General features: G+C 43.1%; 2 protein-coding genes across 10 annotated transcripts in view; one reads left to right on the plus strand and one right to left on the minus strand.

The window, feature by feature from the left end:
* Positions 1 to 16,544, minus strand: part of LOC123393135 (translation initiation factor IF-2-like) — a 39,271-nt gene extending 22,727 nt beyond the window's left edge. The window contains exons 1-2 of the mRNA XM_045084217.1: positions 16,481 to 16,544; positions 13,468 to 13,567 (exon numbers count right to left, since the gene is read on the minus strand). Coding sequence (XP_044940152.1) covers positions 13,468 to 13,567; positions 16,481 to 16,544 — 164 coding nt within the window. The remainder of the gene's footprint in view (positions 1 to 13,467; positions 13,568 to 16,480) is intronic.
* The window catches only part of RALY (RALY heterogeneous nuclear ribonucleoprotein), an 80,382-nt gene that overhangs the window by 21,597 nt on the left and 33,918 nt on the right, over positions 1 to 24,867 (plus strand). For 4 of the 9 annotated variants that reach the window (XM_045084095.1, XM_045084094.1, XM_013053393.2 and 1 more), the window contains exon 2: positions 13,461 to 13,543. The exons of 1 other annotated variant lie outside the window; for it this stretch is intronic. Coding sequence is in view for 3 of the 8 variants with exons in the window: in XM_045084092.1 (XP_044940027.1) it covers positions 23,728 to 23,790 (63 nt within the window). In the remaining 5 variants the exon portion in view is untranslated. Of the gene's footprint in view, positions 1 to 13,460; positions 13,544 to 23,716; positions 23,791 to 24,867 lie in introns of all 9 variants that reach the window. 4 more of the 9 variants (XM_045084092.1, XM_045084093.1, XM_004746608.3 and 1 more) reach the window with 2 other exon arrangements.

The raw sequence follows: 24,867 nt of genomic DNA on the forward strand, positions 1-24,867 counted from the left end.
AGGCAAGGAGGGTCACTCTAGACTAGGGAATTAGTACAGAGAAACCCATTAAAAATCTGACCAGGAGCTCCTGACACAGGGATTGTCATTAATGCCCTCCTTAACATGTAGCAAATCAGATTGTCAATCCTAAGCTCTTGCTCCTTGCCAGATTTGGGGCTGTAATAGGAGCTACTGAGTGGCAGTAATACAGGAACAGGAGGTGGGGAGAGGGAGGTAGATTTATTAGCAGATACTGACTGAGACTTAGTTTCAGGGAGAGAACTAAGGAAGAAGACTAAAGAGCAGCAGTCCTCTATCCTCTGGGCCAAGCATACAGAGGTGTGTGCTGGGGTTCTAGGCAGTGGTTTGAAAGCTCATCTGGCCCAGGCACATGGCTTTGCTTCTCCCATGGCAATATCCTTTGCTCCGCTCAGCCTGCCCCTCCTTTCTATGTTCTTTCAAAAAAGGAAATTAATGGAATCTGTTCAAAATACCCCTGAAATGAAATTACATTTTTAACTCTAATTACCCTAATTAAAATTTGACAGCCGTAATCCTGGAATGGCAGATATGCTAAGTACCCCATGCCTGTGACAAGCCCACTTACCCAGATGGAATGTTGTTGTGTTCTGGGCTTAGGAGAAAAATTCTTCTGTGTGTTTGTTTCATTTTTTTCCCCATCAGCAGTTTAGTGTTTGGCCTCATAGCTTTCCCGGGCTAGGATAGCCATATTCATGGGCTATAGGCTTGCCCAGGACCTTTAACACTCCATAGAGATCCCTTTGCAGAGGTGATGCTCCTGATGATTCTTAGCACATACTTTTGAGTTTCCTCTTCATTTGAGGTTGGACTGCATGCCCTGAGCCTTTCCCTGGGTGAAATCCACGCCTTCAGGGACCAGAGATCTGTGCTTGTTAGAAGGCTGTCTGCTGATCTAGGGCTAAATATGGGTCTGGGATCAGTTTATGGCTGATATTAAGAATACAGTTTGAAGTCAGGGATAGAGGTTTGAAAATAAGATCCCTCTTTCACATATTTCAGCAAAGGCTAGAACCACCTAGCAAAATGCTTGGTCTTAACCAATTACTTGGCCAGTCCCAAGGAACACAAAAGGAGCGGGGGCAGCTCTTGAAGGCTCTGTTGATGCTGTGAGTCATTTCATTTTGTTCTGTTAGAAACAAAGTTCCCCATGTTCTAGTGATCTCCTTTTAGCTTACAAGCCAAACCAGTTCAGTCAGTGGACACTGGTTGCTATGTTAGGTACTACAAGGAATACAGAGTTGAATAAGACACAGTGCTTGCCCCTGTGAAGCTGGTAGTTGTGGGGGAATGGAGAGGCAGTGGTGGGTGAGGGACAGCCATATACAGATGAGTAATTATGTAAGGCCAACAAGGACTTTTCACATGTGTTGCCATTTGAACCTGTCCCTGAATAGACATTATTGGGAGAGGAATGAAGGGCATTGCAGGTGTTAGGGAATAAAAAGTGAGAGGTAGGAAGTTGCCAGGTGATAGCCTGCTGTGATTGGAGAATAGTGTGCAGGGGAAGGATATGGTAGAGGGTGGGGGTAGAGTTTAAACTTTTATCTTGTTGACAAAGGGGATCCATGAGGGTATGGGGCTTCTCATTTGAGTGTGTATGATGGATTGGGAGATGGGGTGATTAGAGACAGTAGATTAGTTAGAGCAGGTGTCCGTCCGCAAACTGTGGCTGAGTCCGAACTGCTGCTTGTTTTCATAAAATTGTACTGGGGTTCAGTCATACATGTTTGTTCTCCTATGAGTGTTTTCATATTACAGTGGTAAAGTTGAATACTACAGAGACTGCTATAGCCCATAAAACCTAAAATATTTACTGTCTGGCCCTATACAGAAAAAGTTTGCTGGCCTCTGAGTTAGAAGGCAGTTATCGAAGTTCCGTTAAGAGACTGGACCTGAAATGAATCCGAAGTACCAAATGAGACTTTCCAGAAGCGACAGCATGATTTAGCAGAAGACACTAGCCCTGCCTACCTCTCAAAACTTTATAAAGGTCAAATTTGCTGAAAATTATCATGGTCACAAAAGGACACAGGATTCCAAGTCCGATTTACTTATTAGCTTATTGCTTATTTTTAGCTTATTACTTATTCCTTATTAGCTATGTAACCTTGGACAAATCACCTAACTTGTCGAAAGTTCCGGTGACTATGATAAATAGGACGAAGAAAAGACTCATTCAGATTCTTCCACTTGGTGCAGAGCTCTTACTCTGCCACTTCTCTGTGCTTCTCTTCCAGTTTATAAGTCTGAGTGCCCTCTGGTAGAAAAGACAAATATCCTCAAATCTGCAACATAGTTGAGTTGAGAAATTGGGGATGGGTGGGCAAGACGGTTTTGATCACCCAGAGTAGCTGATCTTGTGGCAGAGGGTCTCATGATCTTTGAGGACTCTGTGTACCCTTTTCCTTAACTGCTCACACTTACTCTGGCCACATTGAACTTATACCCTTCAGCTTCCAAAGCATACTAGGCCTCTGTAAAACCAAAGGCTGGATTTATTTCTCAATCACCTCTCCCAGCCAGAAGTATGTACCACTTGACATGCCTTATGAGTTGCTCCCTGTCACTACACTGAACCCCCTATGCCTTCCCTTTTCCTGGGACATTGTGCATCTGCCCTGTAGGATAGATAAAAAACACTAGATGGGGAGACTGTAGGGGTGGGTTCTGAATTTACTTCCCTTTAGCTTACTGTGTGACCTTAGCCCCTTTGTCTCTAGTCCTTCTGTAGGTTCCAGTACAAATGACTTTAGCCACTTCTTGGAATTTGGGATTTCTTCTCTGAACCCTGACTTCAGAGCAGAGGCTTCCCCCACGCCCCCATGTTTGCTCCTTCCTTTCAGTCTAATATAGTAGCATATTCCCACACTTCATCTACTTGAAATTCACTGCCTTTGACTGTGAGGAGAGTAGTCCTATCTCTAGCTGTTTTTACTGGCAGGTTCCAGGAACTGGCACCCAGTCTAATTACCAGAATGGAACAGACTCTGGAGTTCAGGTCCATGTGATCGTAGAAGTTCAGCAAGGCTGGGCAGTCTCCGTCAGTACAGATAAACATTTGGCTCTGGGCATCCTTATACAGTAGATCCAGGCAGTTTATGGATTTTTTCCTATTTATCTCACAATTCTGAGATAGGTGTTGTTATCTCTATCTTATAGACAGTGGGAACTTAGTTTTAGGGGATCATTCAGTAGACAGTGACTGACTCATTAAGTATATGGGGAAACAAATATTCCTTTTTCCCCAGTAGGGGAGAGTGATAGAGGACAGAGACAGGTAAATAGTGATGAGAGCTCTAAGAGGATACAGAAGTGCGTTTAAGGAACAGTGCCTGAGGATATGCAGTTTAGGTAACAGAGTCAGAGCTCAAACCCAGGCCTATCTGCATGCTGTTTTCTACTGTACCATGGTCCCTTCCCTGCTGAAGGGTGGGGAGGACAGCAGACTCAAGTGCAAGTTCACGTTCCTAGGTAATCTCTGGAGAATGACCACTGATGAGGAAATCTGGCCTTGGATTCCGAGCTAGGCTTTAGTCCTTGGAGGGCCCGAGTTGCTAGGCAGGTGACTAAGGCAGGGGTTATCACGTGGACTTAGGCACATTTATAGAATGGGCACATGACTTTGTGACCTCTAGAAGGTGAAGTCTGGTGGTCAGTACAGGCAGTATCCTGGAATACCACAGGGAGCCCACCTTTAACTCTGTGGTAGCAAATGAGGAGGAAGCGTTGATATCCAGGCCCTGTGGGTAGGGAATGGTGGCTGCAGCTAAGACTGATTTAAATATTTCCTGCTTAGAGTCAGAGTTAGTTCACGGACTGGATTGGAGTTGCTGATTCCTACCTGAAATCATAGAGCTAGGATAGACAGTGAGAGGGAAAGGAAAGAGGTTTTAGAGACTGACAGGAGCTGGTCTTCAGGCTAAAAAAATAACCCTTGTTAGTTTCTACACATTATTCCAGCTTAAAAACTTGATCCATTTTCCTCTCAGTGCAGCCGTTGTAAATGCTGGCTGCTTTTCCCAGAGACCCTGTCTTCTTTTATTCTGACTGTGGCTATCCAGGCAGGCTGTGGCTAGTGCTAGGCTGTAACATCCTTTACTCCTGCTGCTTCAACTAAGGTCCTCTTCTTTGAAGCTCCCAATAGTGCTAGGTTCAGTTTCTTCATCTGTGACATATGAGGATTGGTCTAGCAGACTGAGGTAGGTCCAAGTGTACTATCCTCAGGACCTCCTTTAGTCATCAGACCTGAAGTTCATTTTTAAGGCTGACTCTGGATCCCATCCTATAGTCTTCATGTAACTGAAATGAATCCCAGTCTTTTTTTTTTTTTTTTTGCCTGACCATCAACTTGTGATTTTAATTTTGAGGTAACATTGGCATTATCTCTCCATCCTGCCTTTCTATCCCAGAACTGAGATTCTTTGGGGCTGAGTCCATATCTACAGAACATTTTGTTGTTTTTTTAAGAACCTATTCAAAACCATCATGTGTGCCTCAGTTGGTTAGGCATCTGACTCTTGATTTCTGCTCAGGTCATCATGTCATGGTAGGAGATTGAGCCCTGTGTCTGGTTCCGCGCTGGGCCATGTCCCTACACTGGCTTTGGAGCCTGCTTAAGATTATTTCTCTTTCTCTCCCTGTGCTCCTCTCCACCCCCCATCCCCATTATTGTGTGCCCTCTTTCTGTAAAAACAAAACACAAAGCAAAACAAAACCAAACCAGTATGTGAACTTGAAACTTGCAGTTCCTGGCTCTACACCAAGGACACCTCTAAAGTCATTCTGTATTGTAGGAAGTCTGGATGATGTGGGAACTGTCCTCTTTGGGAGGTAGGAGTCTGGCCCTTAAATTGACTTCCTTCTGTGACTTTGGACAGATCCGTTTCCCACTCTGTTCTGTCCTTTATAAAATGGTAGGGCCACTTCCAGCCTAGCCGATGTCTATACAGTTAGGTTGCAGAGGACTGTCTGGCCCAAGCTTTGGTGTGTGGGTTACCAGTTTATAAAGCCATAGATTCTCCCTCCCAGCTAGGGAGGGGGAAGGGGAACCATCCAACTGTCTCATTAGTATGGAGAAAAGAAAACAATAATTACTGGTGCCTCCCTTGATGATTCCTGCAGGGTTGGTACTTCTACAAAAGGAGGAGGGGGAAACTGGAGACAGCTTCAGCTAAGGAAGGAGAAGTGCTATTAGCTGTTCTGAAAATTCAGAGGCAAGAATGATTGTCCTGCACATCTGTTGTATCCTTCTGGACATTCCTCCAGGCAGCCTAGGGACTGCCTGGATTGAGTTTCATCTATTTATGGCATAAATAATGTTCTCATACATGGACATGGATTAGGCTCAAGAGCCCTAACATCACCTGTCAATAAGAAACCAGCTGCCCTTGAGGGCCTCCTTTTGTGATATGTTGGGCATCCTGACACCTGTCTTTGTTGGGGAGTAGAGGAGGGTTTTACTGAGCTATTTTGTGACCTGGCTGCATTTTTATGATGTTGTGAGTCATCTTTTTAGCCCCCATGGCAAACCACAGCCAGTTGGTTTATTATGCCTAGGCATAGGCAGCCACACAATAGAGTCAGTCACAAGAGTCAAGGTCAGGTATCCTTGTGACTGGGAGGAGTCTGGTAGAACTGCCCAACTAACGGATTTGGTCAAGGCTGGGAAAAACAGGCCTCACAAGGATTGAGGCAGTTAGTTTTGAGGCTAAGAGGTTAGTTTTGAAACTAAGAGGTTAGGGTGCAGCTGGAAAAGAACTAACAAATAGATTGGCAAGCAGGGCTCCTAGGACAAGGGCTCTTTGCTTACTGGCCAGTCTTATATTCTCTGCTGGATGTGGGCAGTTGTACACCCTCAAGTGCTGATCGGAGCAGAAGTGGGTCTGAGACCACCTGCAGGTGAGCCCTTTCTGATTGTGCTTGGAGCTGTTAATGCTATGATTATTTTCTAGGGCTGCTCATTCTTGCCTTGGTTGCCACTTAAGAGGCCAAGAGAACCCAGCTTCTATTTTCCTTCCCCTCTCCAGAGGAAAATAACACTTCAGCAATACCTTTTTCAGTCAGTCTTCCTGTAGGCCCTGGAGATTCTTCTTCTCCAAACAGCAAGGGTTTGATAGGGACATGCTATTTAAAAAAAAAAAAAAATTGTTTTACAATTGTGGAAGATTATTTCTTCTATCAAAATCTTTCCTTAGTCCCCTGAAGCACTCCTTCTTCTTGTCCCTGGCCTTTTGCTTTGTTCCCGACCCTCCCAAAAGTCGTTGATGTCCAGGACTCTGTTCTTCCCAGAGCTTCTCTTAATTCACTTCCTGCTGCCTTTCCCTTACTTACCAGCTGTAGTTTCTGGATTCTCTCTCTCTCTCTCTATTTTTAAATTTCTGGTGGCATGCTCCAAAATAATGACCTGGCTCAAGGGAAAGAGTGCTTCTTTTCAGACTAACTTGTGGTCATCTGGACCATAATAAAGTGCTTCCCAGAATTAGAGACAATATGCCCATCCAGGACACAGTATATACTGAGTTTTGCAAAGGTATTCATAGCACTGTATTCCCCCCCAGTATTAGGTGTTTTGATCAGGTATTTGAGTTCAGCCTGGGCTTCTTGACTTTTTGATACAGTCTTAAAATACCTTACCTAGTTTGGGAATAGTCCCTCTCTCCTTCCTCTCTTACTGCAACAACCGGCTGAGAGCCCCTTGGGAAGGCCTGGTAAGTCCTATAAGTCTGGATCCTGGTGGTACACTTGGATTCCACCCTTGCCCATCTTTTCCCCAGGCATGCAAAACCAATAGTTGCTTCATTAAGTACAAAATGGGAGAATTTGGGGATGCTTGGGTGGCTCAGTTTGTTAAGCTTCTGCCTTCAGCTCAGGTCATGATCTCAGGGTCCTTGCTCAGCAGGGAGCCTGCTTCTCCCTCTGCCTGCTTCTCAGTCTGCTTATGCTCTTTCCCTCTGATAAACAAACAAACCAACAAACAAAATGGGAGAATTTCGTCCACTTCCTAAAACTTGATTATTGGTGCCTGTATGTAGTGGCGGGGGCTGCTTATTTTTGAGCATGAGAAAGTACAAGGTATATAGTAGAAAGAATAGTCTTTGAAGTCAGATCTTGGTTCCAGTAAGTTCTGTTTCCTAGCTGTGTGGTATTAGATAAGTTACTTCTCTGAGGCTCAGTTTCTTACTAAGATAGGGATTTTACAGACCTCAAAAGGTGATTAGGAATAAATATAATTAGGGCTTTGGGCATAGGACATGATACATAATAGGTAATGGCAAATGTGCATTTCTTTTCTTTTTCCTCTTAGGCCTTTTTATTGCTTTTGATTCATCCTTTTGTGGTACTTAAATGGAATAACAATACCTATCATTGAGCCAGACTCTGAGGTATGGGCTTTCCCATGCTGTCTCATTTATTTTTTCCAATAAAACATTTATGAAGCAGAAACCTTTTTTTAAAAAAGTTATTTTATTATTATTTTTTATTTTACAGAGAAAGAGCACAATCAGGGGGAGCAGCAGGGAGAGGGAGAGGGAGAAGCAGGCTCCCTGCTGAGCAGAGAGCCGATGTGGGTCTCAATCCCAGGACCCTGGGATCATGACCTGAGCTGAAGACAGACACTTAACCTGCTGAGCCACCCAGGCACCCCAAAGCAGGAACCATTTTTAATAAATGTAGGAAACAGAGGCACAGAAGTTCAGTACCTTCGGTAAGGTCACAAAATAGTTAAGAGACAGAGCTAGGATTCAGATCCAGGTGTCTGATTCTAGAGTTTGAGCTCTTCACTGAATTGATTATTACTATTACTTTTCGTGAGCAATATGTGACTTTTAGTGGTTCTTTTTCCTCTCCACTTGGACGTGTTGGGATTTGCATGCATGTGGTTCATGAGTTGTTTTATGTCTTGGCTGGTGCCTGTGTTTTGATGGAGGTACAGATAGTGACAGTCTGCCACAGTTCTTCCTAATCCTTTCACTCAGAGCAGGCCCTTCAGCTGAAAGGTGGTATAGCCCTTTTTCTTCCTTTCTTAAGAGACCATCCCCTCCTTCCTTCTTTACCATTCCTATAAAGCCAAGTAAATTTACTGTTCTTGCCAGTCTTTTTGATCCCTCAGAAGGTCCTTCAGAAGAGTAGATGCTGGCTCCCTCATTTTACAGATACAGCAACTAAGCTCCAGGAAGGTGAAAGGATTTGTCCAGAGTCACACAGTGATTTAGAGCTGGAACTAGCTGTTAGGTTTTCTGACTCTCAACCCAGTGCTTTCTCTACTCATTTAGGGAGAAGGAGAGGTATGTGTGTATAATTTGCAGATGAGACCAAAAAAGGTTAAGTTGTGTTAGGACCTTGGATATAGAGTTCTGAAGGGACCTTCATCCATGTCTTCACCTCCGTTCTTTCCATTTGAGGAACTCAGCAGAGAGGGAGTAATGCTTTCCCTTAGGGTTCAGCAAAGCTTTCATGACAGGGAGCTGTGGGGAAGCATCCAGAGGATGTCAGTTCTCCTCATTCACAAGGAAGATTGGGTTCTCAAGGCTTACTAGCCTGGAATAACTCTTGTGGAAGGAGCAGAAGAACCTGTATGTGTTCTCATCTCTGCAGGTTTTAGCCTAAAGCAGATGACAGTTGGGCTGGGGCAAGATGGTGGAAAAACTGTGGATGGAAACTCTGAGGAGTTTCATTGTACCTCCTGCTGCTAGATTTAGTCTGGGGTTTTGGATAAGAAAGTTCCCTTCATTTGATATTTAAAAAGAGGAATTCCTACAGCTGTGCTTTAAAAAAAAAAAAAAGGAGTCCTTGGTTCTGGTACCAGAAAATAAACGTTTCCCAAAGTCTGGGCCTCAGATAATTCCTTCCTTTTTGTCCCCTTCCTTACCTTCTCTGCTTTCACCCTTTCTCTCCCTCTCTTTTCTTTTAGTCACCCAGCTTTTCTTCTTACCGTTTTCTGTCCTCCCCTCTCCCTTAATTCCTGAAAACAAAAATGGGAAAAGGGAACCTTCAGACAACAGAATGGTAGGTAATTGGTATTAAAGGGCCTGAGAGTCATAACAAGGAGCTTGAGATTTTGGACCTTCTAGACCTTCTAGACCTTATAGACTTCAAAACAAAAGTTCATGGGGAAGGTGCTTATTCATTCATTTATTCACTCACAATGTCTCCTAAGTATAACCTGTCAGGCTCTGTGTCAGATACTTAAGGTATTCTAGTCAATAAGACCCTAAACCTGCCAATAAAATTACAGTCATATTGGGAGGACATCAGACAGACCTCCTCCCCTACTCCCCCATTCAAATCATTGAATTTTTTTTTTTTAAGCTGTATTTATTTAAGTATTCTCTATACCCAGCATGGGGCTTGAACTCAAGTCTCGCGCTCTTTTGTCTGGGCCAGCTGGGTGTCCCAAATCATTGGATTTTTTTTTCCAAGATTTTATTTATTTGACAGAGAGTGAGAGAGGGAACACAAGCAGGGGGAGTGGGAGAGGGAGAAGCAGTCTTCCGCTGAGCAGAGAGCCCGATGTGGGGCTCGATCCCAGGACCCTGGGATCTGAGCTGAAGGCAGACACTTAATGACTGAGCCACCCAGATCCCCATTGGATTTTTTTTTTCTTTTAAAGATTTATTTATTTATTTAACAGACAGAGATTACAAGTAGGCAGAGAGGCAGGCAGAGAGAGAGAGAGAGAGAGAGGAAGAAGCAGGCCCCCCGCTGAGCAGAGAGCCTGATGCGGGGCTCTATCCCAGGACCCTGGGATCATGACCTGAGCCAAAGGCAGAGGTTTTAACCCACTGAGCCACCCAGGCGCCTCCCCATTGGATTTTTTAAGGTAGAATGATGAAGTAAATAAGTAAACACATATAGGCTTTGGAATAAAGCAAAGCAGTCTTGGGTTCAAATCCTAGCTTTGCTACTTACTAGCTGTTTGACCTTAAATGGCACACTTAACCTTGCCCATTATCCAGTTACTTTTGATATACTACTCTGTGAAGAGTGATGGCATGCCCGTTTTATGAGGGTTATACTCATAATACCTAGTCCAGTGCTTGGTGCTAGTAGTGACCTGTGTCTTTCTGTCATCCAGCATCAAGGCCTAGCTTAAGTCCTTGTCCCTGTGAAACTTGGGAGGCCACCTCCAGTCAGCCTGAGTTCTTCATTTTTATAATACATGGAATACTCTTTGAACTATTGGATCCTGCCTAATAGTAGTGTCCTTTTGAAGGAAGGTCACATAGTTCCACCCTGGAATGCAAGGAATCCTAAGGATAAGAAGTGTTGTCATTCATTCCTGTGTCATCTGTAACCCCTGACTTAGAGCTATAACCATGACCAGCCAGGCCCAGGAAGTATATTTTGATTGATTGGCTAGAAGGCTTCTATAAATATGTTCAGTGTTTTTGCAGTGAAAGAGCTATTGTTTGTTTGTTTTTGTTTTTTTCCAAGATTTATTTATTTATTTGACAGAGAGAGCATAATTAGGCAGAACAACAGGGAGAGGGAGAGGCAGAAGCAAACTCTCTGCCAAGCAGGGAGCCTGATGCAGGACTTGATCCCAAGACGCTGGCATCATGACCTGAGCTGAAGGCAGATGCTTGACGATTGAGCCACCCAGATCCCCCAAAAGAAAGAGCTATTAAAGACCTGGCCTGGAATCTCTCTTCCTAACTATTCCCCACCTCCTCTTCTGTTACTGCAATGATTCTCATGAAATCTTTGTCCTCTAATCAGGATGGGGATTGTATCTCCATTTTTATAGAAATCTGAGGCTCAGATTAGAACCCAGGTCCCTTGTTAGGTGATAGATCCAGTGTAGCAGGAATGAGAACAGAAATCTTAACCAACTAGGTCTTCATTCTATGGAACCACCAAGAATCTTCACGAGGAAGAAGGAATAGAGGAACTGGTTTTGAGGCTTTAGCTGATGATGAGGCCAGAGCCAGGTATAGTCACAGTAAGTGATGATTCAAGAACATGACAGAGAGTGATGAGAAAAAGAGTTCAGGGTAACCATAGATTTGCTAGGCCTTGAAGATTAAGAAGTTTTTGAATATATACAAATGTAGACAGGCATTCTAAGTGAGAGAACAGCATGGACAAAAGGATGAGAGCTGAAAAGCCCATGATAGAGGTAAAGCATACTTGATGACCAGATGAAGTCATACTTAGCAAAGCTGAAGTGATTGGAAGCCACAGTTTTCCTTTTTCTTTCCTGAGCGTGGGATTTGGCATTGGGAATATTAGTCTGGCGGTGTGGACCCAGTGGTTAGAGAAGGAAGGGATAGGGGGAGACTACTGGAAGACCAGAGAAGAGGCTACAGTAACAGTCTGTCCTTATTATGTCAATAAATTCTAAAAAATATTCCAGCCTTGCAGGCAAGAGCTAATGGGATCCTGAACCAAGAGGAAGTTGTCACAGTAGAGAATAAAGAACGGTTTGGATATAGAGTTCTTAGAACAACAACAAAAAACCCATGAGGACTTCACAGTTGTGGGAGTGGGGCATGAGGAAAGGAGAGATTGGAGAGCATAAACATTTGGAGTCTCAGTACTTGGAAGAATGGTTATACCATTTGCTGAACTGTAGAGGAGAAGATGTGTTCAGTTTGTTGACATGTTGAGTTGGAGGTACTAATAGTCTATTCCCCTTACTGCCCACCTCCAAGTATCTCTTCCTTTGTCCTTTGACCCGGGCCTACAGAAATCCTTCAGTTCCCTGTATTTGCTGCTTTGCCTCCAGGCCTGGAGCCCCCCAGAGATCCCTTCACCCATGTCTTAGAACAACTGTCACTCTCTTGTCTGAAATACAATAGTGCATGTAAGATTCTTGGTACCTAGTCTATTTCAAAGGGTACGTTCAATGTTAGTGGCTATTAAATGGCTATTGTTGTGGTTATCACTTTCTGCTCATAGTAGCTAGAGATGAGAGAAGTGTCTGGAACCACCTGACAGAAGGACTCAAGAGTCCTTCATCTGGTACTCAGTAAGAAGCTGGGCTGCCAGTAAATGGAGAGGATTTCAGGCTGGGGGTAAATGAAGCTCTGAACCATATTGGTTAGGACTAGAGAATGTTTCCTTTTTTCTTTAGTTTTTCAGAAGTTGGTATTTCAGAAGTTGTTATAGTATGGTTGAGGGGATAGGGCAGGCCTCAGAGGTTGGATTCTGGGTTCAAATCTCAGCTCTACTTTCTGTTAGCTATGTGACTTGGGCAGATTTACTTACCTGTGCCTCAATTTCCCGAGTAGTGAAATTGGAAAATAAGAGCAACCTTACAAGATTTTGTGCGGATTAAATGAGTTAATACAAATAAAGGGTTTACAACAGTGCTTGGCTTGTGCTTCTGTTCTCCTTAACCCCGGAGTCTCCTCTATTCCACATTCCAGGTAAATATAACCATTTCTCTGTTTTTTAACCATCCTCACTCATCAGAGAAGGGGACAAAGAAAGAAACCTGAATCCAGTTTTAAAAGTGCTTTTAAGTTTGTCCCAACTGGGGTCTAGGTTATCTAAGCTGGAGGAACCTGGCCCAAGATTGAGAAACAGAGTTGTCTAGGTGACCTGAATTCCATTCCCATTCTTTTTTGTTAAGATTTTATTTTTAAATAATCTCTTTACCCAATATGGGGCTTGAACTCAGAACCCCAAGATCAAGAGTTGCATGTTCTACTAAGCCAGCCGGGTGCTTCTCCATTCCCAGTTCTGCCACTGGTTCACTTTGATCTTGGGCAAGTCATGTAACTTCTGAGCCTCAGTCTCATGTGTAAAATAGGGAGCATAATTATTTCCTCTTCATATATTTAGTATCTCATTCTTTCCAACACTGCATTCTAGTTCTATTGACTTTCTTGTTTCCTTTAAGCATAACAAGCTTATTCTTGCCTATTATTGCTGCAGCGTCTTTACACTTGGTATTCTCCCTCTCTGAAACAGTCTTTCTTCATAACTTTGCAGAGCTTACTCCCTCACTTCATTCAGGTCTCTTTCTGGTGGAGAAGGTTTCTCTGACCTTTTTTTTTGGTTTGTTTGTTTTTAATGATTTTATTTATTTATTAGAGAGAGAGCACGAATGGGGAGGAGGGGCAGAAGGAGAGGAAGAAGCAGACTCCCTGCTTAACAGGGAACCGCATGTGGGGCTTGATCCCAGAACCCTGAGAGCATAACCTGAGCCAAATAGATGCTTAACCGACTCAGCCACCCAGGTGCCCTGGGTTTCCCTGGCCATTTTATCTAAAGTAAGCCTCATTCTCCTCCTTGCCATTCTTTCCTCCCTTACTCTGGTTTATTTTTCTTCATAGCATTTAGCATAGCCTGAAATAATGTATTTAATTATCAGCCTGTCTTTTACAAAGATGCAAGATATGTGAGAGCAGGAACTTGGAATACCTGTGCTGACCTAAGTTCATGCCTGTTCTGAGCAGGACACTGACTGACTTCTCTTTCTGTTTTAGGTGATCCCTGTTCTCAGAGGCAGCTGGTGCTGACCCTGTGACACAAAAGAGAAAATTGTGGGCTGAGCTGAGTCTTGGTACTGGTGAGTGAGGGTCTTGGGCAGACTCTGGGCAAGTTTGGGCCAAGATACAGGGTAATTACCTAATAAGGTAAATAGAGCTTATTTTATCTTTAGTACAGGTAACTTCTAGGCAATTATTCTCCTACTCTATGTCTGAGAGATTGGCATAGGCATTCTTCTGTACTGGGAGGAGATTTTTTTTTTTTTTAAGATTTTATTTATTTATTTGACAGAGATCATAAGTAGGCAGAGCAGCAGGCAATGGGGTGGGGGGTGAAGCAGGCTCCCTGCTGAGCAGAGATTTCGCAGGACCCTGAGATCATGACCAGAGGCTTTAACCTACACTGAGCCACCCAGGTGCCCAGTGGGAGGAGGTTTGAAACTGACTTTGTGGAACTGCCATGAGATGGTTTGGGATCATTTGTGGTGAATAAGGCAAACCAGGCTCAATTCCTTCTGGCTTCTTCCAGCTGCTTTGTTTTGGAAGTTATCCTGGACCTGGGAGCTAAGCCTATTCTCCTATAAGCTCTCTTAACTTGACCTTATAGCTCTTAGAAACTTTCCTGATGGCAGTCTTGAATGTGACTTACCAAGCCCATAGGTCAGCGTCAGAAACTGGTTTTATCAGTCCTGGAAAATGTGATTATGAATGGTGGTGAAGATGGAGTTAAAGAATTGGGGTCATTTAAAGGGAAAGTCAGAGGAAACTTAGAGGGGAAAATCACAGATGGTGAGATGGGAAGGGGAATCCACACATTAAGAACCAATTTTGTTATGGGTCTCATTTAATCTAGACAAAATCCCATTTTATGGATGAGGGAATTGAGGCTCTGGAAGCTCATAATTTGCCGGGGGTTCACATCTGAGAATCTATAAAGCTGATGTTAGAATCGGTCAGTCTGATTGTAAATAACATTGCTCTCCCTGACTTGGCAGGCTTTCCTTGGACTGCTAATCTCCCCGGAATCCTGATTTTTCTTACAAAGTTCAAGAAGACAGACCTCCTTAGGGATTCAGGAAGAAGGTCTAGTTATTTGAGGGGCCCGGCAGGCAGGCAGGAGTTGGGGGTGTCTTCTGATGCAGTGGCATTTCAGTGAGGGAGCCTAGAGGCTAAAATAAAAGATAGAATCTAGCAGTTAGAGGCCCAGGCTCAATATAACTGGAAGGAGAAGAAAACACCTGTAACACATGAGTTACTGTAAACGCCGGCTCTGAGATAGGGAACTGGACAGCTGGATTGGGGTTGGGAAACATGGGTCTTTATCTTCTCTCTCAACATCTGCCCTTCCTTATTTGTAAAATTGAGGTGCTTCCCTGCACCCCCTTATGTCTATTGTGTGTATACCAGCCTGCAGGATGTTGTAGAGAATCAAATGAAAAATGCAAGTTGGAAGGCTCTGTGAATTGTAAAGCAGCATGACTGAAATGAGAGAAAGTGAGAAGAAAGCATTATAAGTATTCTTGGCACCTTACTCCCTGACCTATTTCTGCACCACTCCCCAAAGGGAAAAGGGAAGATTTTCCTTTGGAAATTTGTGCTGCTAATCTTCTGCCTTTTTCTTCCTCTTCTTACTCAGGTTTTATCTGAGGCTCAATCTTTCCACAAGGGAAGAGATTCCAAGGTACAGAGACAAAGCCAGGCAGCATCAGCAGCCTGGTTTGCAGCAGGTGGGCTGCAGAGTGCAGGTTTAAATGCACTCACACAGCCTGGCTCCAAGGCCACTCCTAGCACAGATGTTAAAGCACTTTTCAAGGGCCCATCCCCAGCGTGTGTCTGCACTCACTGACAATTCCACATAGATCTTGCCTTGTTTCCTACTGTCCTCTCAGAAGAGGAAGGCTGTTCCTATTTTGGCCTTAAGTACCCTGCCCATCCCCACCCCTCACCTTTCAACTACTAGTGGAAAAGGCACTTAGGCTATAGCCTCATAATCTTGTCAGAGGCCATGGTCATCTAGTTTTCCCACCATCTCTCTCTCGCCCTTGGGAGTGATACTAGGCCATTCTTTTTACATTCTGTAACAGTGGACATTTTGTTTTTGCTTCTCTCTGCCTGAAGGTGTACAGAGGGGTCTGTCCCCAGCCTGGTGCTCTTGGAATCCACATTAGTGAACCTTCCCTCCTTCTCTGAATCTCCAGGCTCTTGCTGCCGCCTCTTTTTGTCTGGTTAACCTAAGTTCTGTAGCTCCTGGCTTTCCATGGCCTGGGTCCCAAGCTTGGACCTTACTGTTTTTGTACTAGCTGCCCCCTGAAGAAGTTCTAGTATTGATTGTTTAAAAATATGAATGATTCCATGTAAAAAAAAGTATCTCGCTTATTTATCTGATACACTCAAGTTTCTACTAAAAACAAATTTCAACTAAAAAGAAGGAAACAAAGCATTGTCATCCTTAAGCCCTTGCACAGCAGTAATTTATTCCTATTTTTATATGTTGTTGTAACAGGTTTAGCAGTCTGGTTTCTAAACCCCCATAGGATTCAAAGCAGCATACCAGAAAAGGACGAGGAGCTGCTATATTAACAGCAGCGAGAGGTGAGAGCTGAGACCTAATAGTAAGGAAAGGATGAAAGAAGAATGATAAGAAGTTAAAACAAGTATGGAGGCCATTCAATTGAGGGGCAGCAGCTCTACAGACACCTGTGTGCTTCAGTGAAATGGAGTTGGTAATTTTTAAGGTAGTTTTAGATTCTTGTTGAGGCCAGCATTATCAGAAAATGCTAAATGATTTATAATGTCTACTATATTATCAGATGCTATACTGAATGCTCTACATAAGTTGATTTCATTTCCATAGCAGCTTGGGAGGTAGGTGGTGATATTCTCATTTTAGAAATTACTAAGACTCCGAGAGAGACAAACAGGCAGTGATTAGAAGAGCTAAGCTTAGAACCCAGAAGAATCCAGCTCTGGACAACCAGGTTTTTTCTATTAGCCTATATTGGCTCTTTCCCCGTTACCTGAAACCCTGGTCTTTCTCAGGTTCTTGAGCCACTGGTTTCCCCCTACCTTCTTTGTATTCATTCTCCTATATAAAACTTTATTTTTAAGACATTCATCAGTGAGTATTTATTGAGTGTCAACCATGTGCCAGGCACAGCTTTGAAATATAGCAGTGAAGAAAATAGTTTTCTCTTTTGTAGTTTACGTTCTAGTGGAGGAAAACAGATAAACAAATGAATATGTATGAAGAAAAAGTAGGGTAAGGGAACAGAGAGGGACTTTGTGATGAAAAAAGGCTTCTGTGAGAAAATAAATCTGTGTAGAAATATGCAGGAACTGAAATAGTGAGCTCTGGTGTATCTTGGGGAATAAAATTCCAGGCATAGAATTCAGCAAGTTCAGAAACCCTGAAACCATCACATGCTTATTGTGTTTGAGGAGCAAAAAGAAGCCAGGTGGTTGGAAATGGAGTGAGCAAGAGGGAGAGTAGAGTATGGAGAAGTCGTAGGGTAGACAGGGACCCAGATCATGCAGGGCTTTATTCTGAGTGAAACAAGAAGCCGTTGGTTTGTTTTCAGTAGAGGAATGATAAAATCTGACATCCAGTTTAAAAAAAAAAAAAAAGAAAAATCCCTGTGCCTGATAGTACAAGTTAAGACCTCTGTCGCCCAGCATAATGTTGAATAGAGTTGGTGAGAGCAGACGCTCTTACCTTGTTCTCGGTTTAAGGAAGAAAGTGTTGTCTTTTACTGTGAAGTATGGTATTAGCTGTATAGAGTTTTTTGTAGATGACTTTTATCAGGCTAAGGAAATTTCCTTCTATTCCTAATTAACTGAGGTTTTATTATGAATGATGTTGGATTTTGTAGATTATATGTTTTTTGGTCTTTATTCTACTAACATGGCATTACATTAATTGATTTTTGGATATCAAACCAACCTTGTATTCCAGAGTAGTTTCCCCTCCTCTGTTTCCTGGAAGAGTTTGTGATGGATAGGTATTATTTCCTTTTTGATTGTGTGATACAGTTTATCATGGAGGCCAGTGTGGGCTTGGGCTTTCTCTGTTGGAAGATTTTTAATTACTAGTTTAATTTTTGTTTTCTGTTAGGTCTGCTCAGATTTTGTTTCTTTTTGAGTCATGTTTGATAATTTGAGCCTTTCTTGACATGTTTTCATTTCATCTAAATTGACTAGTTTCTTGGTTTAAAGTTGTCCATGGGGTTGCCTAGGTGGCTCAGATGGTTAAAAGTGCCTGCCTTTGGCTCAGGTTGTGATTTCCAGATCCTGGGATTGAGCCCCACATCCAGCTCCTGGCAGGGAGTCTGCTTCTCCCCTCTCCCTCTTCCTAACCCCTGCTTGTGTTCTTTCTGTCTTGAAATGAGTAAATACAGTTGTCGTCTTTTTTTTTTTTTTTTTAAAGATTTTATTTATTTATTTGATAGGGAGATAGAGAGCACAAGTAGGCAGAGCGGCAGAGAGAGGGAAAAGCAGGCTCTCTTTGAGCAGGGAGCCTGATGTGGGACTCGATCCCAAGATCCTGGGATCGTGACCTGAGCCGAAGGCAGAGGCTTAACCCACTGAGCCACCCAGGCACCCAACTCTACTTTTAATTTTAGTTCCTAGTTTTGGCAGTTTGTATCTTCTCTGTTTTTCTTGGTCAGTCTTGCTAAATGTTTGCCAGTTTTGTTATCTTTTCCCAAAGAACGAACTTTTGGTTGCATTGTTTTTCTGTTCCCTAATTTCTTTCTATAATCTTGATTATTTTCTAACTTTGACTTTCTTGGTGGCTGGTTTGCTTTTCTTTTTCTAGTTTCTTAAGACTTAGGGTGTGTGTGTGTGTGTGTGTGTGTGTGTGTGTGTGCGCGTGCGCACGTGCGTTTTAAGGTGCTTTGCAGCCCAAACGAGTGGTTTTCAGTATGTGGAGCTTCCAAGAGGGCCTCACTCAGAAACAGTGGGGTGGGAAGCTTGTCTGCATTTTATGTGCCCACTGGGAGGAAAGGGGCTGGAGCTAGACCCATAGTGCTGGGCCCATAGTGCTAGGCAGCCTCAGCCCTACCTGTCCCAAGTCAGGATTTGGGTCAGGCCTGAACTTCATGTAGGAGATGGGGGTGGTACAGTAGGAGGGCAGGTGACAGACACATGGAAAGCCAGAGCTCCCCCAGGCTTCTGAGGAGATTTTGCATGATGCACAGAGCTGGTCAAGATAGTTGCATACCTCACCGACTTCAGAAGCTTCAGGATGGCTTTTGAGACCTTGCAGAATGCCTCCATTTCCAGTAATGACTGAGATTCTAAGCAGAAATTTAATTCTATTAAATAAGACTTAAATGCAGATCCCTTAGTCAACATTGAGGTGTTGATCTGAGCAACACCTGGGCTTGTTGGTTATTTATTTGTGATCTTTAGTTCCCTCATCTACAAACAACGAGTAACAGTTTATACCATTGAACTGTGTCGGGCATATGTCAACTAAGTGCTATATAAAACTGCTAGATACTGTACAAATGTAAGGGACTGTTCATGTTAGTAATTCTGGTGATAGGGACCAGGAACAAAGTCTGAGAAGGTCCAGGAGTAAAAGCAGTGCATTATTATTCTTCAAGTTGTGGGATGAATGTCTGACTAAAATGGTCTTTGTAGCTTAGTAAGGCAGAAGGTTCCTTGTCTGCCAGTGTAATAATCAGATGACAGCTAGAGAATTCTGTGGAGAAAATCTGAGGGAGGCCACCAGAACAACTCGTGTAAGAAGCAGCTGTTCCTGTTCTTTCCCCACCCAGGAATTTTGCCCATATTCATATTCTCTGGTTCCAGAAACAGCCGGCTTTCTTCAAGGTTTCTGTCATAGGAAAGCAGTAAGGTCCAGCTCACTTGGGAAGGAATACTATGTAAAGGGCTCTGAGCTATCTTGGGCTCTCTGTTTCCCTTCTTCCTTCCCCAGTTTTCATTAAAACTAAAGAAGATCTTTCTGTCCCACTGGAACAGCAGCCAGACAGAAGAGGGACTGACAGACCCTATAGGTCAGTCAGATCAGCTACAGGGCAGTTCTAAGGATGTGGCAGAGAAGCAGGGTCCTGAGCCTAAGAATAAGGAAAAGAGATCAAAAATCCAAACTGTGAAACTGGGAAACAATAGTTCAGGAATCCAAGGTCTATCACCAACCATGGTGTTCGAACCCTGAGATGAGTAGGGCATGAATTGAGGGGATTTATGATTTCATGGGGGCAGATAAAGAAAAATAATAAAACTATCCTACTGAAGACCCATGTTAACAACAAGCAGAAATTGCTTCTTTTGAATTATTTGTCCTTTTGTATTGTCTGAATCTCCACTGCTTCCCTTCCCTCATTGCCTCCCCCTGCCCCATCTTCCCAATTAAGATAGTGTGTCAGATTATGCACTAAATGCATAGGGCAGAAGACAAAACTTACCTACAGTATACATTTTTCCTGTGTACCCCTGAACTGTAGTTTCCTCATCTGCAAAATGGGGAACAAAAATGCTTGTATGGTTATTGGGATGCTATTAGGAAATATGAAAAACATGCATGGCCTGGAGTAGTGGTAAGGCGTTTGTGACTAAAATTCTGATACCCTGTGTTCAGGGTCCGATTACAATAGAAGGTGAAGATCCTGCCCCAGGCTCTTAACCCTGTTTTACTAACTCCATCTTGTGAAAGCATTTTATCTCTCTGGGCCTCAGTTTCTTCTGCTCTAAAAAGAAAGATTGAAAGTTGACCTTTTAATTGCTGATGTCCCTTCTAGTTCTATGCCTCTAGTTCTGTGCACATGGGCCTGTGGTTCAAAGGCATCAAAGAGTCAAGATGAAACAGAGAGTCAAGAGGGGGGTCAGAGAAGCCTCTGTTCAGTCATCCTCAAGGCTACAGCAAGGACAGTTACAGAGAAAGAGCTGTTATCTGTATTGAGCAGGTATTGGAAGTATCTGGGAGTCTGCTTCAGGGGCAGTGACTGCTTATTGCCCAATACACAGAAAAGAAATACCAGAGCAAATCAGAGTGGCCCAGGTTGGAGACCCAAGTACATACCTAGTATGAGACAGACTGTTAGGCATAGGACCCAGTTTGTGCTCTGTTACCTGTCTTTTGGTGTTCCCAGTCAAATTATTTTTCTTTCTGCAGCCTTCATATCCCCATCTATAAAACGAATTAGGTGATATATTCTCCAAGGGCTTCTTTAGGGCTCTCTAAAATTTCATTGTTTACTTTCTTCTGGCTCTCCTTGGTGTTGATTTCATTTATATGCAAAGGCTTTACAAGCCAAGCTTTGTCTAGCCCTAGAGTATTTAGAAGGCTCTTGAAACCATGATTTCAGGCCACTAAGAATCATAAATTTTCAAGCTGAGGAATGCCTTGGTCCACCTGGTCCAACTTGCCTCATTTAACATTGGGAGGTAATGCAGCAGAGTAGAAAGACTACAGGCTTTGACAGCAGACTTTGAATTCAAATTCCAATCAGTACTAGCTTAATCTCACAAGTCATGGTATCATCTTCTGAAAATGATGACAATAGAGTATGAGGCACAAGAGAATTACCATTATTTGGAGGAGGAAAGAAAAAACAAAGGAGCGAGAGGGAAAGTCACCTGCTCTGGGTTGAGCTGAGATCAGAACCTAGGTCTCTTGTGTCTCCGTCCAGAGTTTTCTCTAGAGCCAGGGTCACTTGTACTTGCGTGTATGTTGTAGCAGAGATTAGAACCAAAAGCATGTCAGCTTTCTTAACATATTCCCCAACAGCCTTCTCAGCTCCCCTGTGGCTTGTGTCAATAACACAGCCTGCACTTGTTTTAGAAACCAGCGCTCTATAAGCACTTCTCTTTGATTTGCTTTGGCTGGTACAGGATCCAGATGCTCTTAGAATAGCACATGAGACTCTCCAAATCAGCCCATTCCCATTCGGAACTTCCAGCTCTGATCTGCTGCTTACTCTGGGGTTTGTCCCCAAGTCCTCCCTACTTGTCATGTGAATCACATTCAGTTGTCTTGCTATTTGCCCTTTCCCTCTTGATGGAAGTAACATTTATTGAGGTGCCTACTATGTGCCAGATACTGTGATTATCTCCCTTAGTCTTTGTAATTCTTAAGTTACTAATAGCTCCAGAGGGAAAGGCTGAGGCTCAGAAGTACATGAATTTGCTCGAGGTCACATACCTAGTCTGTGAAAGAGCTGGGTTTGAACTCCGGTCCTCCTAACCCCATAGATCCCACTGTAAGCTTTTCCCTGAGTACCATACTGCCTCTCTGGCGTCAGCCCTCCCCGAGGGTAGATTATTCAGGACTATTCAGACTATTCAGGAGTGGCGTTAGCATAATGGGAATATCTTCCATGCCTTCAGTGCCATTTTCCCATGAGTTTCTTTGCCTGCCTCCAGGACCCAGGTGTGTGGCCCAGAGATCCAAGCACTAAGCAAGAGACCAAGTTTCTATCCTCAACATGGGACACTAAATCCCTCATAACGATGTACTTGTCATTTTCAGAATTGAATGAGGGCAATATTTCAAGCATTTGTAATAGCAGCTTGGACATGCAGGGAAGGAAGAAAGAGGGTCTGTACATCTCAAGTTTGATAGGCCTCCTTCAGGGGACCTGGCAGGAGAAGAGACATACACATGAGAGATTTAGGAATAAGATTGTTCTAATAAGTCCTCCAATCTCTACTGGCTTTTCAGTTACAAAGCACTTGATTTGTAGAGATCTTACTGTGAGGAAACTGAAGGCACCTGCCTTTATGTCACAGAGCCAGTAGCTAGAATCCAAATCCTTAGTCTTGATAAGGTCAATGAGTCTGAGCCCTTCCTGAAAGGGTTCTGTCCCTGGCCTTGGGTCCTACCCAGTCTTCAGTTGCTAAAGGTGCAGACCCTAAGTCTCTGCCCTTTTCTCAGCCCTTTGCTATTTATGCCCTTCCTCACCTGCTGCTACTCAGCTGTTAGGGCTTTTTAATGAGACTTCCTTCTAATGATATATTTTTTAGGAGTAGGGTAAGAGGATATATTTTTGGCTCTGCATTTTCCCCCGGATCATTTGCCATAAAATGATGGACTTTTAAGATGTCAGAGTGAGAAGAGTCCTTAACAGACATCAAGTTTACAGAGAAACCCTTTATAATTGTGAAATTGAGGCCCAGTAAGGGGCAGTAAGTAATATGCCCAGGGTCACACAGTGAATTAGCAGGTCTCCTGACTCTCAGCTTGGTGTCCTTTCTACTGAGCTTTATGTTATTTCATAAGTGACCACCTGTTCCACTTGACTAACAAGCTATACCTGGATGTCAGGCTTCTTGTGCCTCCTTCCATCTCTTGTGAGATAGGCAGACCTATGTGTGTTTGTACTTTGTCAGGGTATAATTTTCTTACATATGGTGAGCTTGTGTCAAGTTTTGTTTAACTTCATGAGTATGGAAACTAGAAGGAGAATAGCTGAGAAACGGGATTTCGTGTTGGTGGAAAAAAGGATTGCTGAAATTAGATTGCTAAATTAGATTCAAAATTGATTAATGTCCTAATGAAAAGGTAAAGTTCGGCATTACCTTCTCTGCTTAGAAGTGCACCTTCTCTGTTTTGTACATCTTAACCTCTAACTTTGCAGTTTCAAAACATTTGGGCTCTAACCATTTGTTGAATGTTAAGTCAAACAAAATTCTATTCTTCAAAAGTATCAGATGAGCATTAGATGACTCTGAGATGTATATTAAAAAATGTACTGGGGCGCCTGGGTGGCTCAGTGGGTTAAGCCTCTGTCTTCGGGTCAGGTCATGATCTCAGGTCCTGGGATCAAGCCCCTGCATCAGGCTCTCTGCTCAGCAGGGAGCCTGTTTCCTCCTCTCTCTCTCTCTGCCAGCCTCTCCGCTTACTTGTAATCTCTGCCTGTTGAATAAATAAATAAAATCTTTTAAAAATAAAAATAAAAAATGTTCTGACAGGACTTTAAAAGGTCACACAGTCATCTTTTTGCCTTGTTTCTAAGTTTTGGATAATTTTCCTTAACCTACCACCACTGAAAATTACCAGAGCCTCTTGTATTAAAGCTAGCTAGAGCTGTCCCAACCCAGGAAGGCACCTTTCTGCTCAGGGCACAGACCCTACTTCCTTGCTGAAGCTTCTGGTAGCAGCCATCAGCAAGATCTTGAACTCTCTCCTAAAATTCTACTCACTGGCTCGGAGCTTGGCCTTTGCTGATCCTAGATTTGCTTCTTCCTCTGGTCAAGGAGGCTCTTACCTTGCTTCTGGTTTCCCTCAGGGCCGTCTTGGATGCAAAGAGGTTATGTAGTCCATCTGGAGGAAGTTTTGAACACTGAGTTCTATTTGGGTAAAGTAAGTAACTGCTTTCATTATGTGGTTTTGTCTCTGAGCATGTTGCCCATCTTCTCATTGTTAACAACCAAGGCGAAATCTTAGTCCTCTTTCACTGGGACTATTTTAATTGTCAGTTAACTCCTCTCCCCACCTCCAGTCTTTGCCTCTGAAGTCTAACCTCATCCAATCTCCTTAGAATGTCATTCAAAGCTCTGCAAAGACTTTTTCTTTCTTTCTTTCCAGCCTCTTCTCTATCCCTCTCTTCCTCAGTTGTTCCAAAGGAGTTCATACTAGTGAGTAGAAATCTTAAGGAAACCAACTTTTGGACAGCGTGAAGGAAGCCTGATAGAGTCTACCGAAGAAGGTTTGAAAGTGTTTTTAGTTGTGGTGCCATGTAAACACCCAGTTTGATAAACATTTGTGGCAGGCACAAGCATACAGGTCCTCAGGAGAAGGCAGATGCATGGTCAGGGTCTTTGGAGCCCATAATTGATTAAAGAGGACAGGCAGGTAAGGTAAATAGACTATAGTGACAATCACTGTAATGGAAGCATATACTTGTGGAGCTCTTACTGTGCAGTAAGAGCTTTGGGCAGATGGAGAGGGAGGACGCTAACTGCCTGAGAGATCAATGGAAGTTTCTCAGAAGGACTTCAAAGATGAGGTCTTTGACAGTTGTGAAAGAAATATTGGTAATTGTGAAGGGGCGTCTGCAGCTTCTAAGCAATGAGACATTGAGGACAAAGACAGAAACTTAGGTGTATGTCTCAGAGAAGGGTAAGAGAGGGTAAATGGTCCAGTATAGCCAGATTAGAGGATTTCAGGAATGGAGTGTGGTTAGGGTTAAAGTTAACAGTAAATTGGCTAAACTGCGTGAAATCTGACATTCCATTTAAGGAAGTGTGTGTGTGTGTGTGTGTGTAGTGTTTCATACATAGCATGTGATAATTATCTTTGAATTAGGTGATAATGCATTTGTCTATTTGTGCATGTATATAATAACTGTGTATATAACTGTGTGTGTATTACATTTGGAGATAATTTGTGAAGATCCACTGAGGCAAAGTGAATGTTAAAAAAATGGACCCAGAAGGA

The sequence above is a fragment of the Mustela putorius genome, unplaced genomic scaffold (genome assembly GCF_011764305.1).
Source record: "Mustela putorius furo isolate JIRA1106 unplaced genomic scaffold, ASM1176430v1.1 tig00000743_pilon_pilon_pilon, whole genome shotgun sequence".
NCBI classification, from domain to species: Eukaryota; Metazoa; Chordata; class Mammalia; order Carnivora; family Mustelidae; genus Mustela; species Mustela putorius.